This window comes from Ciconia boyciana, chromosome 1, assembly GCF_034638445.1.
Source record: "Ciconia boyciana chromosome 1, ASM3463844v1, whole genome shotgun sequence".
NCBI lineage: Eukaryota > Metazoa > Chordata > Aves > Ciconiiformes > Ciconiidae > Ciconia > Ciconia boyciana.
In genome coordinates, this window is record NC_132934.1 from 146,818,658 (window position 1) to 146,839,346 (window position 20,689).

Here is a 20,689-nt window from a genome sequence, read left to right on the forward strand (position 1 = left end):
ATGGAGAAAATTAAGCATTTGTAGGATCTAATTCATCAGACCTGTTTTCGACATCTACATTTGTTGTCTAACATATGCCTGTTTCTCTGTGGTTTAGAATTCTAAATACAGGTGAAGAGAATTCCCACCTCACGTCTGTACGACCTGCATTCTTCACATCTGTTCCATTGTCTCCTTCAAAGTTTCTTCTTGATTCGCAGAGTGTTAATTCAGGAGCAGGGTATGTCATGGACCACTCCAAGTGGAAGAATGATTGTGCCATTCATAAATGTCCTGGGCATTTATAGAATACCCATTGGCACTATACTCTGGTTAAATCCCAGAAGTGGATGGAGTTGTATCTACCTGTTACTTCTTAAAGCTAACACCTTGCTATGTGTCACTTTCACAGTAAGATGATGCTGCAAAGGAGTGCTACACACCACAAAAAAATATCCTTCTAATAAGTACTTCCTCTCAGCCCAAAAGAATGTTAGCACCGAAAAAAATTGGACTGTTTCCCTATATGTAAAATTACGTTGCCATACCATAGCTCTTCCCTTCAGGCTAGTAGCCAACTTATAAGAGTTCTTGGGACTGGCCATGCCCCAAGTCTGTCTGCTAATCCCAGAGATAGTAGGTGCCCAAAAGCTGTGCTTCTGAAAGTCATTATATGATTTAGCTACAGCCATATGCTCTTGGCCTGGCATTTGTCCTAGTTCTTTTCCAAATGCTGAATTAATCACACTTTTGCCAATGGGGTGCGATCTCTGTTTTTTTAGTTTTAGCCACCCATTGTATGGAACTTTTGACAAAACACGTGTTGAATCTCCATGAATGCAACCACACAAATCTGAAAAATCGGAATTGTTCATTCTTTGCATTCCTTCCCCTTCCTTCCACTGACTGTGAAAAAAACTCCAGACAACATAAGAATAAGAGACGTTTAGGGGGGTGAAGGCAGATGATGAAAACTTCAGTGATTTTCTCTTGCCTAGCGAAGTTTCTTAATCACTAAATCTGAGAAAGAAGGAGTTTCTTTCTGCTCTCTGTTTTTTCTTGCTGAAGATTGGCCAGCAACTACTTTTCATAGGAAAGTGCATTATATTAAAAAAATCTCTTTCTTAATTTGGGGGGCTGTTTTGTCGTGGAACGTTCTTGCTCTTTTTGTATGTAGTCAAGAGAACATAGACTGCACATTCCAGCCACGTTGGAGAATTGGATTTATTTAAAAAAAAAAAGGCATAAAAATCAATAAAACCTTTTCCATAAATGTGGCTGTTGCTTCCAAAGGGACTTCTCATCTGCCACCTTTACAATTTGACAATCTTCAGAAATCAGGATAGTCCATTTAGGCCTCCCCCAGAAAGATCAAAACCTTTAGCAGGACTGGGTGCTTCAGACACTCTCTGTAGGTTGTTTGTAGTTTCTCTTTACATTTGTTATTGCTTTTTGAAAAATTTTAATTGGTGACTGAGGAGACAACCAGTGCCAGCAGATGTAGAACTCAGTACCTTGGGAGTGCCCCATTTTAAATCCTATAGAAGACAGAATAACTCGGCTTTAGAGACAGGTAATACTTTTTTCTAAGCATATACCTACACTCACAATTGCTCTGGAAAATCTCCAGAAAAGTAGGAATGATCTCCACTTCTAAGTAGAAGAAAGAGTTCTTAATGAAGGACTTAAAATTATTCATTTTAAGCCCCTGCGGATGCCAGGAGGGGAGAGGAAGGAAAATCTTGGTGTTTTCTAATCTCAAGACTTGTCCTTATGGGGAAGTTCTTGCAAGTAAAGTAATTTACATTATATTAGCACACTTGTACAGATTTACAGCATGCTAGGTGCTCGACTGACTCTTTATGTAGATACTAGAGTGCACTTCAAAGTGAAATAAGCTTGCACTCATAAAATAATAAGGAAATAAGGTAGTGTGGTGATGTGAGTAACTACTGCACATCTAGATATACTTCATATACTTCATGTATTTCTAGATATAGTTCAGTAACAGCCTTACTCATTTGAATAAGGGTTTGGGCGAAATGGAATAATCCCATGGTGAAATTAGGACCCACACACTGACAGCTGAATTATTCTGGTTTAGAGGGTCTGCAGTTTTATTCTGCTTGAAGGGAAGTCCTTTAGAGTTTCCTGATCCCACTTTTCTAGTTAGTGGAATATCTGGCTGTGTGGCAACAGTTTCTCCATCAGCCTGCAAAATGGATACGTCGTCACAGAACATAGAAAGCATGGAGGGTAAAACAAAAAAAAGGCAAAACAAAAAACAATTAAATAAAAGGGTTTTTTTAAAAAATAATGTCTCTTCAAATACTTAGCAGCTACTACAGGAGTTTTATTTATAGCTTACTGTCGTCTTCTGAAAGATGGAAGAGAGTTCATGGAATAAGTGTTAATTATTGTTTCTTCTTTGTGCCGTAAATATAAAATGAACTAGAGGACAGTGAAATTTGACTTTCATGAATTGCATTGCTGTGTTTCTCAAAGTTGTTTGTGTCTTTGCCCTTAATAAAAAACTCTCTATCAGACAAAAGATCAAGGCCATCAATTTTCAGTGCTGAAACTGAAAAGCATCCCACAATGTCTTTCAGGTTATAATGTTCACAGGAAAAGGTTCTGAATCAGAGAGGGCTGAGTGGGTGGAGAGAACAGCTTGTTCACAAAGAAGCACGCTTTGCACAGCTGAAGCATTGTGAACCTTAGCCATAACATAACGATTGAACTGGGTTTCATTATTTCTTCAAACTTTTTAATTCTTGCTGCATAATATCTAAGACTGCACTTGAGAAAATGTTGCAAGGTGCTAAGGCCTGTTTTTTTGTTATCAAGCTTACCTTGGTCTAAAACTGAAATAACACAATTTGTATCAAAAGAATTACATTTGACTTGGTTAAATGAGATTCTGGTCTTGCATCTACTTTCCCTTTTTCTCTTTTTTTTTTCAGTGGCGGGAACAATTAAATGAATTTGCAACAATGAAAACCTGTATAGGGAGCAAGAGATAGCTAATATTACATAGACTAGAAAGGACTGTGCTATTGGTATAATACCAATAAATAAACTGAGTGCTGCATTAGGAAACAGCTTTTGCTATGTTGAATAAACAAAATATTTTTAGATGTAATGTAAGAAAGAAGAAAGAGCAATGAAGAATACAGAGATATGGTATGCAAGCATAACTTGCATGAAATGCATTCTCTGCTTAACCATAGAGTTTTTATACATGGAATAAAATGATAATTGTTCAGGGTCTTTGGAGTCATGTATTTCAAGATGTATTTTCAGAGCAGAAGCTTAAATTAGGTATGATTATTAAAGAAAACGTATGTCCTTTTTTAAAAAACTGCTCGCAAGGGAGTTGGACCAACTGGGTAGCACATTTTGCAAAGCTGTAAAGAGTAATTGTAGCCAGTCCTTTCGCTGTCAAGGAATATTACCTGTTACGAGAAGAAGTTTAGCATTCTGTCAGGCTACCATTCAAATGCCCAGCATCCACAGTGAGGAAGATTATCCCTATGGCAAATCCAAGTTTTTCTTATGCTTTTCCTGAGAGAGGCTGTGTCCCCATGTCGCGCCAGCTCTCCTTGAGACTGGGTTTGCTGCTAAGAGCCTTAGTGAAGATGAGGCACAAAAATGTGCTTCTTATGTTTGGTTTAAGTCTTAAATGTTGGTAAAGTGCAGAAAAACTTACTGGTGTGTCATCTTGAGCAATGGTTTTTCAACCTGGGGTTTGCAGCATGCAACTAGGAGCCTGCAGAAGATAATTAAGGCAGAGCTTGCACCGTCAGGCTGGGCACTGCCCTCCACAGGCCTCACCCCAGGATGTGCACTCCATCATACCTCCCCAGATGTGCACTCCATCATATTTCCCCAGTGCAGAGAAGGACAGAAGTCCTTTAGTGTGCCACTACATTCTGGTACTTGAGGCATCGTCTTAAAGTGACACACTACGATGTCCACCTGGCTCCTTCCTTCCTCCCATGCCTGTGTTTCCTTTGGAAGGAAACTGGGATGCTGGTGGGAAACAGTGAGCAGCCTGGCTCACATCTTGATTGAGGGCCTGCATCAGCAGTGATGACACGCTACAGATCACTTTGGGCCCTCAGCGTAGACTCCTTCTGATATAGACAAACCTATGATCAGTTGAATTAAATTTATAGTACAGGGATCTGCACTTCCACTGGGAAAATGCATAGAGGCTTACAGAGCAGAAAAAAGTGGGACTTAGTGGGCAAGAGTGATGGGACAGCTTAGAACTGTGCTGCCCCAAAGCATAAGCAACAAGTTGCAGGAAGCAGCCTGTGCAGGTGAAGTGAACTTTATTTCCTTGCAACTCATTACCGTGCAACAGAAGGGCCAAGGAGACCAGTGACCTCCCTAATTTTTTGAGCTGTCTTCTAGGTTCTTTCATATGAATCAAAGGACAAGGTAGGCGCTGAAAGGAGAAGGCAAGGGTGCTGTGCTCTTCTGTTTGCAGCTGTGTGCCTCAATGAGCAGCTGCCCTCACAGCACTGAACGTGCTGTTGCGCAACCTCTTTCCCACTACATAACACAGAGGAGCATGAATCACACCAAATAATGCTAATGAAGGAAACTCCTCAGTCATCCACAGTTAGTCTACATCAGCCTCAGGGCCTGGGCTGCAGGGCTATATTCCAGCTATGGGGCAGAAGTGATCTGCAGTGTGCCCTGCAGTCTCTTCTCCATGTCTCCAAATGCACTACGGCCCTTTCTACCTCGATGGCCTAAATTTTCTTCCAGCAGGAGCCAGAGCGCAGCACAGGATGTTGCATACCTGGGCATGCAGTTAGAGCAACGACCAGGTGTGTATTCACAGCCAGGACTGGAAAGCTCTCCCAGCTCATTTCAGACAGAGCCTATACGTGTTCCAAATGGAGCTGAAAAAACCTCTGATGTACGATACTGTACTGATAGAGCTATCACCATGTATTGTGTGTGGTCTGATTTTAACTCCCCTGACTGCTTTCTGACAGCTAAAACATGTTTGAAAATTGCAGTGGATGGCGAGGATGGGTTTTTCTTTGATCGTAAAGCTAGCTACGTTAAAAGTTATCCCATGCCAAACTCACTATGTGTAATGCAAGATTTTTCTCAGGAAGTATTTTGGAAGAAAAATCTTTTTTTTTTTTTTTTTTGTTAAATGCCTGAATAATTAACTTACATGCTAGTGATTTATCATTCGACATTAGGAAAATCTAATTTGTTACACCAGAGAACCAAAACAAAGCCGAGCTACAAATATGTAACTTGTACTGTATATCTAGATAGTGTGGATTATTTTGAGAGAATAATGAAAAACCTTTCAATGAATACCTAATGAAGGAATAAATAGATACCTGTTAAAGTGGCATGTGCCTGCCTAATGAACAGCCCGGATTATTAAATGCCCATGGTCTTCAGGAATGGAAAAATATGTTATACATCAGTTAGAGCTAAACGGAGCCCGTCATTAGAGGGGCTGGATTCCACATCTGTTTCACACCTCTTCTTTCTGTTTCCTTTTTAACTTCTGTATATCAAACTGCCAGGATTGGTTTCTGACATTAATTGTTGTAGTTGGATTCTAGACCCGGGAAACGTTTGTCTAAAATGTATCATTTGGAAAAACTCTTTCATTCTGCGTACACTAGGTATTGCTCACTGCAGCAAATTGTGACAGAAACAAGTGTTGCAGCAGGTGAGGGTACCCTGGTTTTGATACTGCGTGCTGCATTGTCCTGCCTATCATGCTGTTCAGAGAGGAAGGGATGGACTCCAGGGTGGTTTTAGCACTGGACTAGGAGTCAAGAATATGGGTTCATGTCTCCACTCTGCAGCAGATGGCCCTGACCTTGAGCAAGGCTTTTACACTGTCTGTACCTTATCTCTGTGTATAAAATAAGGGCAGTAGTGCTCTGTAGGTGTGTTGTTCTGAGGACATTTCAGATGTCAGTTAACTTGTACTGGGTAGATGCACCTTTTTTGCTGGAAAATACTTTCTATGAAATTTCCGTATTCTGTTAGAAAGGAGAAGAAAATTTTCTGGATTGTTTATTTCCTTCTCAGACTGCAAGTGAAGACCAAATTATTTGGTTGATTTCATCAGGCTGAGCTGTGGAATACTCTTTGGGATTGCAGTGAGTTACCACAGAGTCTAACTGCCTTTCAGAGAGAGTGCGATGATGAGAGAGCCAGTGTATTGCATTACGTTTCTAATTATGTTATCTGCATCATCCGTTAAATACTACCATTCAATTAAGACTAGACTTTGTTATCCCCTGATAATGGAATCATTCATTCTTACCATGAAAGCACAGTATAATATTAAAACCAGGTCATTTGAACAAAGTCACCATGTCCCTCTCCCTCTTTCCCAGCCGCCTTTAACATATGCAACATTTCTCCCTCTGTATTTTTACTGATAGCCAAACGCTTAGCAATGTACCAAGAACCTGATTCTGAGGAAGACGAAGCAGCCCCAAAAGGAGGAACTCTATCCCATCGTGACAGTATCTGCAGCCATCAGAGCATCAAAGTAATCCACAGAAGCCAGAGCACCAAAACCCACCGGCGCACAGGTAGCAGAGCTGAAGCAAAAAGAGCAAGCATACTCTCGAAGCACACTGCATTCAGTAGTCCAATGGTAAGTCATGAGAACTAAATGCACAGTGTCCTGTATCTTTTAATAGAACAACGTCCTGAAAAGGGAAAGGTAAAGAAATCTGTAGCACATTGTGTACCTCTTATAGACTTAATCTTGGCATTTTTAATTCTGTAGTCACAGTTGTTGGTACAAAAACAATCAAGTGTTGGCATAGATCTTATCTAAATACCTTCTCTGTGGGAACAAGCTAAAGGTAAAAGCAATCTGAAACCTTTGTTTTAGTTATACCTTGATTTTGAAAAGAAAATGTGTGCCTTCCCTTTATCTGCAGAAGCTGAGAGTAGCATAAGGTTTGAGGTCAAGGATTCTAATTGCTCTGCATATGCCTCTTATTTTCTCTTTTGTCAGAGGATTTTAAAACTAACAAGTGCTGGACTGGACACTGTGTATTCCAAGTCTTAGACACTGTTGACATACACCATAGCATAATTTTTAGCGTGATTCAAGGTTATCAGTGGATTGCATGTGTTGTATTTTTAAAAAATAAAAAACTTTACATTTCAAAATGTTGGTGAATTTATGTCCTTACAATTTTGCTTTGCTTAATTTATTTTATACTATTGTAATTCTGTGGAAGTTTTACATAAGCTGAATGGTAATAAGAGAGCAGAGAAGCCAAGTCTTGTCTATCTAGGGGTTTTGCATTGTTGCACTGTTGACACAAATTCACCCTTAAAACAAATTACAAATATAGGCACAGAAAGATGCTGTTTGCACTGGTGGAACTTCTTTATTTCAGTCAAGAGTAAGCTCTTTTGGTACAATTCCAAGCTGCAGTTTTTACACACGGGGTTCTGTTGTTGCTCAGATTCATCAGCTGCTGAGCATCAGCAGATAAAATTCTACTGAAGAAAGAGCCTTAGATCGGTTTATCTTTTAACCTTTTGTATCCTTGCATCCTCCTGTCTTAAGAAATACCAGCATTTGCTCTGACAAGAAATAGATTAAATAAGTGGAAAGTGCTGATGAAATAGAGTGGAAAGTGCTCTGTGTTTCAATGTAAAAAACCACATGGATTATCTTCAAATGTGTGGATGGTTGTTGTTCTCTAACAAAGGATCAAAGATGGTTTCATTTTATTGTGCTGATATAAGGCTGAGCTTTAAATGTCATTGCTGTCTAATTTTTCCACTCTTTTGGTCTCTGTAGTGTACCACCCTTTAGTAATAGATAATAAATGTCTTGAATTAGACAGGAGAGAGAGAGGGAGGAATATTAGTATGTAACTCTTCTCCTATCCCCTACCCCCAAAGCAGAAGAATATTGCCGCTATAATTACCTGTAGTGAAAAAGTTGGTAACACAGTTACTCGCATTTCCATTTCTATCAGTAGGCTTATTGTTAACTGTTTATCGTTTAGAATGGATGTCTTACAGTCCTCTCCACCTCCACTCAGTGGTGTAAGGCCACCATAAAACTCTTGATACTGACACTGCTTTGGATGCTTTGATTGCTTGTTGCTGCTTTGGAAATTTGCAGAATCACAGATATTAATCACTGCTATTTATTACTAGGAGAAGGACATCACACCTGACCCGCGCTTGTTAGAAAAGGTGAATGAATGTGCAAAGCATCTGGAGGTCATGAGGAGCCACGAACAGCCATTATCCCATCTGAGTCCAGAACTATGTGACATTTTTGACTTCTTCATCGCTTTGACTATATGTAATACAGTCGTGGTTACTGCACCAAATCAGCCCCGACAGAAGGTAGGTTAAAGAAGCAGCAAAAGAGAGTTTAAGCCTCTTTTGCATTAATACGAATTTATCTTGTAAATTGGGAAGTGAAAACCTGCTGTTCTAGTGAGAAACAACTGGAACTAGTTGTGAGACAACTCTGAGAACCGCCATGTGATTGAGCGGGTTTAGTTAAGTATTAGTTAAATGGAGTATGTCAGCTATTTCACTTACCTTCAAGGTAAGATATGCTTTCATCAACAATTTCAAGATACTTCTGAAACTTCCCCGATTTCTTGTACTGTAACTTATTCATTTAATAAATGTAAGTGTGTGTGTAAGTATGTATGGAAATTAATTTGTAAATGTGCAAGACTTCCCAGAAAAGAATATAAGCTGTCTGTGAATATTTTGTACATATTGATTAAATTGAGAAAAGGCTGAGACATTTTTTAAAAGTTTAAAAAGAGAATATACTTGAAAAACATCACTTAAAACTTTCAAATTGTGTGAAAGATGCGTCTTAAGCTCATTATGAGAAATAATGATCACTACTGCTTGAATCGGCCTAAACCAGTGTCATTGATGAATGAGAATTTCAAAAACGCAATCCCAAGATGATCTGTAAGATAAAAATATAATGGAATGTAGTATTAAAGCTAGCCAGCAGCTGGAATTTCCATTCTGGAGAAAATTCTGAGAGTTGTTTCTGTTCCAGATTGGAATAAAAAGTGAACTAGTCTGCAAAATGACATGTTTTTGTGCCAGGGAAACATTTGGAGAATGCTCAATTCTGCTGTTTCAGGAATGCTACACGGTTATACAAGAATTTAATATATATCACTATGAATATGCTATTACTATTAATAACATTGTGTCTGTAAAAAAGATTTACGTAAATGGAGATGAATGATAAGCAAAATGCTTCGATGCTGAAAGAGAAGACAGTGGAAATTACATATTTCAACCTATTCCTATTGAGAATGTTGTTGACAGTGGCATATTCTCATAAAACTTTTCTGATACCACACTTCTCAATAGAAAACTCTTTCATTAACTTTTTTTTTACTACCTTCACTGAATATTGCACAAAGAATGCCAATATTTCCTACTACCGATAGGTTTTAGTATGCGCTACTGGTGGTAGTGCAACATTGATAGTCTATCCATTAGTCATATCTGAGGAGGTGAAAGAAGAAAAAATGTTTTTAATACAAACATACATGCTTTCATACAGAGGCACAATTCTGAAGTTCTAGTAAGTTTTTTGCTGTTGAGTCAGTCTTTTCCATTTACTTTCCTTTCTCCAAATACAAATGCCATTACTTTTTGTTCTCAAAGAAATTCTCCGCTTTAGTTGGAGCTGCTTAGACCGAATATCAATGTTGGAATTCTTGTACAGCTTTTCTTCAGTTATTATTCATTGGTTTGTTTTTTACTTCTCAAGGTTAGAGATCGATTTGAACTAAAATCTCCAGTAAAAACCATAGAAGACTTCATACGAAGATTCACTCCAAGTCGCTTGACCTCTGGATCTAACAGCAGCAGTTCATCTAGTCTAGCTACAAGCAAATCAATGCACAGATTTGGTTTAAGTGTGCTTTCATCTACATCTGCAGATAGCACTTTATTAAAACTGGAAGAGAAGCTGGCATACTCTGCGCAGATCAATAACAATGGCTACAGCTCCCAGCAAGGCCGGACAGCTGTGGGGAGTGGACCTGAGGAAGGAGAACTCCGGTATGAAGCAGAGAGTCCAGATGAAGCTGCTCTTGTCTATGCAGCAAGGGCATATAACTGTTCTCTGGTTGGAAGGCTGTCTGACCAGGTATCAGTGGAGCTACCTCACCTGGGAACATTAAGCTTTGAAGTATTACATACATTGGGCTTTGATTCCGTCAGGAAGAGGATGTCAGTAGTGGTCAGACATCCTCTCACAGATGAAATAAATGTTTACACTAAAGGAGCAGATTCAGTTATTATGGATCTTCTTCTACCCTGCTCTTCAGGTATACCTCTTACTTTTGTGGGAGTGGGGGTGGGAGGGAGGCGGTTCTGGTTAACTGCTGAAAAACTCATCATATCTTGTTGCCTTCTCTAGCAAGCAAGCCTGCCTGCTTTGTTGTGAATATAGGGAATGGTAGAATGGCAGCCATCTCTGTTCTTTTGTAATACTTTGTTATTATAGCAAATTTTCTGTAACAAATAACTGGTTCCTCACCTTACAAGAGTGAGTTAAATTAATTTCTGTACAAGATCTTCTACTACAAAACTTTATTTTGAAGGAATTTCTGGAAACTTTCCCAAAGCAATTTACATTTCTTCAGGAAAACCTGCCTGGCAGTGCTTGTCTATTTGAGTATTTTAAATGAAACCCAAGGACTTCCTATTGCAGCTCCCCTCCCTGTTTCATTTGTGAATCTTTACGTTCTTTTGCTGCAATATGTTTGCGTATATCAACGCATTTACGCTGGTTTGACTATGATGCTAAAGGGCACTGCGAATCAATCAGCCACCAAAACAGAAAGGTTGTGGCAAAGAAGGAGAGATGCTGTTCAGACAAGAAATCTTGGCTTCAAATATGTAGTTGACTAGTAGGGAATAGACATGTAACTGTTGAACATGGAGTACTTCCGTAAAGCATGGAGTACTTCTCCAGCACCCAGATGTCACATGAAACAGGGACAACTTTAAATAGCTAGTAACTGTAATCAGTTGGATTCAAGAAGAACCCTGTAAGCTTTCAGAAGGTAGAGGAGACACATGGGTTTCAGTTTGCATGAATCAGTTTGCATCTAATTTACTGTATTTTCAACACTGAATTTAATCCAGTGTTTAAAGGTTACCCCAGTATGAATGGACAGAGGTACCACTGAAAGTGCAAGAGGTACTTCCCATGTTTCACTACTGCATTGACTTTGTGGTTACTTTGACATTAGTTGGAGTAAACAATTGTGAAAGGCTTATACTGTGTAATTTTAGTTTAATGAAATACAGAAGAATGTTGGCATTAGTTTTCTGTTTACAGCCATATAAATCAAAGCTGAGCCAAAAAAATTAAGAACAACTTGTCCTTAACTAACAACAAAGTATTCATGAATAACTTTCTAGTAAAGATCTGATATCACAGAAGGTACATAGAGCATCTGTGGAAACTTGTTTCCCTCCAAATTACTAACAGAGAATTTGTAGTACTGAGAATGTCTAATGACGTACCTAGAAAATAATGTTTGGAAATGAGTTCTCAGAATGAGAACTGAGCATGAAAAGAAAAGAAAAGAAAAGAAAAGAAAAGAAAAGAAAAGAAAAGAAAAGAAAAGAAAAGAAAAGAAAAGAAAAGAAAAGAAAAGAAAAGAAAAGAAAAGAAAATATTATTTTATGCCAAGTCCTAAATATTTTGTCACCATATAACAGACTATGTTTGAAGCTGCTGTGTCCATTGACAGTAGACTCAATGGGTCAAGGAATTTTCAGGCAAATTTCAGGCAGATGTAGGACCCACCTAGGTAAAAACAACAAGGCCCGTTAGAAAACCAAACAATGGTGACATTACCAAAGGTGGTGTATGTCGGAGAAGGGGAAGCAGAGTTTCTGAAGATCAGTGTTGGCAGTGAGCAGATTCTGTAGATGGGCAAATAGAGTGATTCCACTCTCTCTACAGGCAAGCGAATTGAAGGTGGCTTTGAAATTGTACCCTTTAGGTTTTTAGGTTTTTAGCCCAAATTGAACTATGAGGTTTAGTATATTTTGCTTTTGCAAGCAATGTAAAATGCAGCCACTGGAACCTCATACGCAGTTTCCTTTGTTTTCTAGCCCTCAAAGCCACTGCTGGCTTCAGTAATTCTGTACATTTCAGCAGATCTGTCTGAAAAACATTTGACATTTCTCTTGAGCAGCTTCACTCTTAGAACTGAATTCACAGTCTCTGCCTGCAGTATCCTAATGTCAGTGGATATGTTGTCAGTTCCTGAGGGAACGGCATCTTTTTCCCGTTACAGGGAGGTATTCCCCAAGTAGAGGGATCCTCAGAAGATTTATGCTGTGGCTATTATCTATATTGCAGGACCTACAAAGGTGTAGTGAGGTTGTGCAGGGAGAAAATTAGAAGGGCCAAAGCTGAGCTAGAGCTCAGTCTGGCTACTGCCGTAAAAGACAACAAAAAATACTTCTTCAAATACATTAGCAGCAAAAGAAGAGCTAAGGAGAATCTCCAGCCTCTATTAGACAGGGGAGGGAACACAGTGACCAAGGATGAGGAAAAGACTGAGGTACTTAATGCCTTCTTTGCCTCAGTCTTTAATAGCAGGGCCAATTGTTCTCTGGGTACCCAGCCCCCCAAGTCGGAAGATAGGGACGGGGACCTGAATGGAGACCCCATAATCTGGGGGGAAATGGTTAATGACCTGCTACACCACTTAGACACTCACAAGTCTATGGGGCCTGATGAGATCCACCCGAGAGTACTGAAGGAACTGGCAGATGTGCTCACCAAGCCCCTTTCCATCATTTACCAGCAGTCCTGGCTAACCGGGGAGGTCCCAGTCAACTGGAAGTTAGCCAATGTGACGCCCATCTACAAGAAGGGCCAGAAGGAGGACCCGGGGAACTACAGGCCTGTCAGCCTGACCTCGGTACCAGGGAAGCTGATGGAGCAGATCATCTTGAGTGCCATCACACAGCATGTAGAGGATAACCAAGGGATCAAGCCCAGCCAGCATGGGTTTAGGAAAGGCAGGTCCTGCTTTACCAACCTGATCTCCTTCTATGACAAAGCGACCCACCTAATGGATGAGAGGGGAGCTGTGGATGTTGTCTATCTAGACTTCAGTAAAGCCTTTGACACGGTTTCCCACAGCATTCTCCAGGAGAAACTGGCTGCTCATGGCTTGGACGGGCATACTCTTTGCTGGGTAAAGAACTGGCTGGATGGCCGGGCCCAAAGAATTGTGGTGAATGGAGTTTACTCCAGTTGGTGGCCAGTCACAAGTGGTGTCCCCCAGGGCTCTGTGTTGGGACCAGTTCTGTTTAATATCTTCATCAGTGATCTGGATGAAGGGATCGAGTGCACCCTCAATAAGTTTGCAGACGACACCAAATTGGGTGGGAGTGTTGATCTGCTGGGGGGTAGGAAGGCTCTACAGAGGGACCTGGACAGGCTGGATCAATGGGCTGGGGCCAATTGTATGAGGTTCAACAAGGCCAAGTGCCAGGTCTTGCACTTGGGTCACAACAGCCCCATGCAACGCTACAGGCTTGGGGAAGAGTGGCTGGAAAGCTGCCTGGTGGAAAAGGACCTGGGGGTGCTGGCTGACAGCCGCCTGAATACGAGCCAGCAGTGTGCCCAGGTGGCCAAGAAAGCCAATGGCATCCTGCCTTGTATCAAAAATAGTGTGGCCAGCAGGACTAGGGAAGTGATTGTCCCCCTGTACTCAGCACTGGTGAGGCTGCACCTCGAATACTGTGTTCAGTTTTGGGCCCCTCACTACAAGAGAGACATTGAGGTGCTGGAGCATGTCCAGAGAAGGGCAACGAAGCTGGTGAAGGGTCTGGAGCACAAGTCTTATGAGGAGTGGCTGAGGGAACTGGGGTTGTTTAGTCTGGAGAAAAGGAGGCTGAGAGGAGACCTTATCGCTCTCTACAGCTACCTGAAAGGAGGTTGTAGCGAGGTGGGTGTTGGTCTCTTCTCCCAAGTAACAAGTGATAGGATGAGAGGAAATGGCCTCAAGTTGTGCCAGGGGAGGTTTAGACTGGATATTAGGAAATTTTACTTCACTGAAAGGGTTATCAAGCATTGGAACAGGCTGCCCAGGGAAGTGGCTGAGTCACCATCCCTGGAAGTATTTAAAAGACGTTTGGATGAGGTGCTTAGGGACATGGTGTAGCGGTGGTCTTGGTAGTGTTAGGTTTATGGTTGGACTCAATGATCTTAAAGGTCTTTTCCAACCTATATGATTCTGTGATTCTGTGATCTGTCAGTGGTTTCATCCTGTTCTCTGGTGATGGTGGAACATGAGTGTGAGAGGAGATGTAATGCTACAAGAATGCAGGCATTTATCATTTCAAGGAGTTGACCAATAAGTGAATTGACACGAGAGCTAATCGCAGTGATTGCTCTTTGCTGTCTTAGTGCCTCAGGGACATGTAAATTGTACACCAGTCAAGCATGCATCTTGAGACTTTGTGGGAGTTGTGCCCTTAGACTGAAGGGCCAAGGCAACACTGTGTCCGTAATCTCCCAACTCAAACAACACATAGCATGACTGAGTCCTATCAGACACAAAGGTCACTGTTTTGGAGGAAGAGTATTTTAAAACATGACATGAGGAACAGCCCAAAATCAGAAGCAAAAGTATTATGTTGTAGCTTCAGTTGTGTCTTACAGAAAATCAGATATCTCCATAAGCTTCAAAACTTAAGAAGTTTCTGAATTGACTCCGTTTGCTCTGCCTGTATATCTAGTTGAGACTGTGAAACCTGATGTTTTCTGATAGCATACAGATATTTCCAAAAGCCTTGAAATAATTCCCAAGAGTGTATTGTTTTTACTTTATCTCAACAGTCACCATGTTCATAAATAAGAAAGTTACTGTTTGAGTCGATACCCAGCTCGCACAGGAACTGTGAACATAAGTCATTGAGAAAACAATGACTGGGCTGGCTTTCTGCGGCTTGCAATTATGGAAGGAAATGAAGCAAGCAGAACGCCACTAGCTCTTTATCATTCTTCTGGAGAAGACTTATTTGCTGTTTTTTATTGACATGGTGCATGTTGTCACACTGCTCAGCATAGACACTGCGTCCCAGCTAAAAAGAATCTTCACAAGTGGGTTTCGTCTGCAGGAAATTCCCTTCCCCCTTCTAACTTCTGAGCACAAGATGAATCTCAGAGTAGGTCTGATGAGGCACATGAAGAGCTAGAAGGGGATTTAGCTGTCATTGGTATGCTGCTGGAGGAGGGAGACGCAGTCTTCCACGCTGGAATTGAGAATTTGCACAGAAAATGGTGTGCACATCTCTACTTGTAGAGAATTACTGTCTTTGTTCATTGAAGGTGGTATAAGCATTTGACATTATGATCACTGCATTAGCGCCCATGGTATTCAGATAGATCTGAAGTGATTAACACCACTTAACCTTAAAGGGATAAAAACAACTTTTGATGTGTTTAAGCACCTATTCAAGTTTGCACCATTTGAAATCAGTGAGTGAGTGAAATACCCACTCCCATAAAACAATTCATGTGGGATATGCAAAAAGTACAGCATTTCTCTCTAGAACAGTAATGTATCACAATAAATTAGGAAGAATGCTTGCCTAGTTCATTCTTCTAAAGTTAAAAAAGCTGACTCACTAATACAAGAAGCCTCCAAGAAGGTTTGTTGCAGTACTTCTCCCAGAAAAAAAAATTATTGTATTACACAGCCAAGTCACGTATGCCAAAAAGACTATCATGCACAAATAGAAAAGAAGCTAAATGAGACTGTATTAGGCTGCCAGTTCAGTATATGCGTATTTCCACTTTATGTTGCAGCAGAATATAGTTGTGAGCTGTTTTAATAGCTTCTGAAGAAACCTGGTGGTGTGTGTGTCAGAGCCACAAGGTATAGTGTAAGAAAGGGCTTTCCAACTGCAAATAATATATGTAGGGATGTTCTTCCAGCATAATATATCTGCACTGTCCCTTTGAGAGTATCAATAGTGATAGCATAGGTAGCATTAATACATAGATGGACAGGCCCACCAGAATATTCCTACCGGTATTCACCACACGACCTTAATCAGAGATGGAACTGAAATGAAGGTATGCATGAAATACCAGAGTCTTCATGGATTCCCTTAGGAACAGCTGGGCATGTACACTCCCATCTTTACAGACCTTAGAGAGGATAGGACAGTCTTTAAAGGTGAGAAAATAGCTATACAGTGAGTAAAATGTGCTGATACATGGTTGAGGTAACAGGAACAAAAACCAGAATATTGGGATTCCAAGCTCCGAGCTCCTTCCTTCCTACAACATCAACACTTGTATGTGTTTGTGCTGGAGCCTCTAAATGCCCAGTTAGATGCTGTGCTGCTGTATAAGTATGAAAGTGCTGAATGCTGTGTAAGTTTATAGACAGACAGATAGACGTATATATACAAGGTCACACACAGCAAGATCAAATTGGGTATGAATGGACACTGGGAAAATGGGCACCAAAAAGTATAACAGTAAGATATTTGTGTCATCTAATTTAGATACCTGTATTAAGTGCTTAATATAAGGGTATAGTGCCCATCTAATGGTGAACTGAGATCATATGTACTAGGTCTCTTCAGGTGCTCAGTGCTTCTGGTGATGAGTGGCGTTCACCTGACTCTGTGACTCGTTACTGTGCAAGTACCGGTAACACAAATATTGTATTAAGGAACAGCTCCAGTTACAAAATTGTAATCCTGAAATGATTCTACACTCCCAAAAAGCATGCAGACTTTAGCAAAAAAAATTACATGACATCAGGAATAGGAAAACCTGCCATAAGGTACTGGTCATTCTCACTCAATGGTTCCAATCTAAAAACTTGACCAGCTTGTACATTTACTTTAGTACTAACCCTGCAATTCATATTATTTAAGATTGCTACTACAGCACATTGTACATCAACCTGTCTTGATCCTAGATTATAAAAAAGATGCATATCACCTGTTTTTAACTTTTGGAGACAACATTTCAGGTAATGAGATGGAACAAAATATGTTACCATCATATTCATTACTCTTTTTTGATCACAGTGTGAGCACGTTGAACCAATCCCTGCTAAAGAGAGAAAAGAAAGAGATGCTCAGTCCTGATTTTGAGTTCTTACACATGGCTTTAAGTGAAGAGTAAAGTTAAGTGGAAGTTGTGCTGCTGCATTCAAGGTAGAAGCTAGCTGTGAAATCTACACAAGTGTAAATTCTCTTCTAAATGAAATCACAGTCGTACCCAGAACTTCTTGCATTGACTCAGTCCGATAGGTAGTATCAGTACAGCAGTAACAGAAGTACCTTCATACACTTAGATACACAAAACAGAGCACTGTTTCTGGTTCTTTTGAGACATTAACCTCGGTGGAAAACTAAGTGCTATTTTTAAGTGTCATTTTTCTGCACATGATGAGATGTGAAGAAGCATTTGCTAGTAGTGTATTTGAAATCATACTTCTCTTTCTGACATTATTGTTTGCTGTGAAGATTATCATGATTTCTTAAAGTATTCAGGCCAAACACACTTAAGGAGTAAGAAGAAGAAGGTTTTTCTAACACACATACACAATGGCTTTTGAAGAGAGGACAGAAAACATAGAACAAAAAGACAAGATTTTTTTTTTCTAAGTAAGTAAGTGGAATGTTTTACTTGAGTTTCCCAGGAGTCATCAGCAGCTTTTTAAAAGTATCAGTTATAAAATGCCGGTACAGTGAGTACTGTAGACAAGTTTTTATTCTCTGAAGCCATTCAGCTGCTGTTACTTTTCAATCACTAATTTCTTTTTTTTATTCTTATCTAGATGACCCTCGGGGCAAACATCAAAAAAAAATCCAAAGCAAAACCCAGAATTACCTTAATCTGTATGCTGTAGATGGGCTGCGGACCCTCTGTATTGCAAAAAGAGTAAGTGAATGCAGACTCTTAGTTTGCTTTTAAGGAGAGTCTTGACAAAGATTACTGAAGGCATTTATTAATTTATTGTTCTTGATTCAGAACTTCTTTTTCATTTTATTCTGTAAAGTATGAATGCTTCTGCATCACATTGACTGTGCCCTCACATACTCTTTTTAATAGGTTCTCAGCAAGGAAGAGTATGCCTGTTGGTTAAAAAGTCATTTAGAAGCAGAATCCTCTATTGAAAATCGTGAAGAACTTCTGTTTCAGTCAGCACTGCGGGTAGAGAAGAATCTGCATCTGCTAGGTAATGAAATGAGAGCTGGACATGAAATTAAAATGTGTTAAAAATTCTGAAAGCTTGGCTATGAAATCCATTCTTTCCCTTAAATGGTTTCTGACAGTACAGAAATTGGCTTCTTTTGGACTTTGTCATGGCTGTCATGTGCAGCACCACAAAGGAATGGGATATAATTAACATAACAGACATACCCTGTTTTCCTTGTTCCTGCCATCATTTTATCACTAGTGAAATGAGTGGAGTAATACCAGGGATGAATTTGACACAATATCATAAATGGGAACTGCTGCTCTAAACAGGAGGACTTGGCCCAAACTGTCTACAGAATTTCATTAGCTTAGTGCCACTTCCACATGTCAGAGTCTTCCAGGACTCCAAGGGCACCAGAGATGCTCATAAAGCAAAGCTCATGAACTGCATTTGTGGGAGGCATCAACTCTCATCTACGTCAGGTTCAGCTCATGCACTCAGGGCCTGTGTATTCTGTGGAAGAGGATTGCAGTACTTCATAATGATGCAGTTAAAATCAGTGCATGTAAAATGTATTCCAAGAACTAAGTCATATTCTTCTTCTGCTGAGTTGAGATGTTGAAAGCACTGAGATTCTAAAATGTATATATATTCACTATTACTCCAAGCATCCAACTGCTTTCTCTGGCAAAGAAACTGGGACAGCCATAACACTGTTGGAGATAACAACCTTCACTAATTGCCAACATGCTTCTCTCTGGGAGACGAGATCCACCTCACCCAACTTCTGATGTATCTGCTACAGATCTTTAAGGCTCCCCATATAAACAATGGAGAGACAAAAAAATAAAGTGCAGTTCATTTGGTCTTAGACACCCGCTTTAGGATTAGATGAATCACGCCCTTGAAGTGTCTGTTTCTCTCCTCTGACTTAAAGGGGAGCATGAGCTGACTAATTCGGACCACATTAATCAGGAAGATTCCGCCACGGTTGCGCCTGTTGCCTCTCACTGCACTCTGGGGGGGGAAAAAAAAGTGAAATTGAGCTGCCAGACAAATAAGTGAGCTCTAGCCAGAGTAAACTACCCATTCAGTCATTCTCCAAGAACCTCATACTGTGGTTTGCATCTTGCAATGATCAGTTATGATTAGGTTGTGGGAATGAAAAAGTGAGTCTGGAAAAGGACTATCTTTTCCTTTGTACACTGTTTGGATAATAATAGCTTTCCCGACATTGCCCTAAGAATGTGTTTCCACCTACATGCCTGGTGCTGAGCACGTGACTGATGCTCAGACTTCAGGTGGACTTCTATTGCTAAAATGTTTTTTTCAAGGAACAACCATAAGAATAACAAATAGCTGAGAAAAGTTTACTTTGCTTTTCCTGTTGCTCCAGGTAACTTGGATGTCTGTAACCTCTTCATTCTCTAGCAGTGAGGGCTTCCATTTCTGCACATTGAAGCCTCTCTGAAATTCAGTGGAGCACTGATGTATCAGTGGTGACACTGAACTTGGTCCTGAGTGGCTTTTGCTACAGTGTTTGAAAATCTTGTCTCTGTCAATTGATTTATGAAAGCATAGCAAAGATACTCTGTCTCTTATAAACAGGTAGAAAGATACATTGAAAGTGTGGAAAAGCCACATTTTACTTTCACATCATGGTCAACAGATTTTATGATTTATTCTCTGCTATATCTCATTTGGCAACCAGTGTCTTTCTGCAAGAGCAAAGAGCGGCAACAAGGCAGGAAAAGGTTTATGTCTGCAGCCTAATGTGCTGTTGCCAACCTGCAGTCCTGCTGTCGTTCCCCTTCAAAAGGCAGAAATCTCTAGTGACCCAGCCTCTTCTAGTTGAGGAAAGGCAGTTAAGACCCTTAAGAACTGAAATGGTCTCCTAGAAGCAACAATATCTTCTCTAGCAACATTCAGAAGAAATGGTGAAGATACAGAGCAGAGAGACAATAAGCAAAGACAGACCAGCCTTGTAAACCTCTGAGACCAGAAGTGGCATCACATTGCTTTTGAAGTTTTGAGTTCTGGATTTCTTGTTGACTGTTGATGCAGATGATTACCCCAGCTACTTTCTGCTCCTCTCTCTCGATACCCCAAAAAAGCTGCCCAAATCTTGCAACCATTGGTAATTTACCTATTTCCCAATAAAAGCAACTGCTGGTTTTTTTGAAAAATCCAAACTTACAATTTGAGGTGAACCCTAAGTGTTCATTTAATGTGGAGTATTTTGCTTTTTCTATGTGCTTAGGTGCAACTGGCATTGAAGACCGTTTACAGGATGGTGTTCCAGAAACCATTGCAAACTTGCGCAAAGCTGGATTGCAGATTTGGGTTCTTACTGGAGACAAGCAAGAAACAGCTGTTAATATTGCATATGCCTGCAAGCTACTAGATCACGATGAAGAAATCATCACTTTGAATGCTGAATCACCAGTAAGCAGATCCAA

At 40.2% G+C, this 20,689-nt stretch overlaps 1 protein-coding gene across 1 annotated transcript in view; it reads left to right on the top strand.

The window, feature by feature from the left end:
* ATP10A (ATPase phospholipid transporting 10A (putative)) overlaps positions 1-20,689 on the top strand; it is a 118,370-nt gene that overhangs the window by 80,257 nt on the left and 17,424 nt on the right. The window contains exons 8-13 of the mRNA XM_072849634.1: positions 6,423-6,640; positions 8,176-8,370; positions 9,785-10,346; positions 17,865-17,968; positions 18,140-18,266; positions 20,491-20,675. Of these exons, the coding sequence (XP_072705735.1) occupies positions 6,423-6,640; positions 8,176-8,370; positions 9,785-10,346; positions 17,865-17,968; positions 18,140-18,266; positions 20,491-20,675 (1,391 nt within the window). The remainder of the gene's footprint in view (positions 1-6,422; positions 6,641-8,175; positions 8,371-9,784; positions 10,347-17,864; positions 17,969-18,139; positions 18,267-20,490; positions 20,676-20,689) is intronic.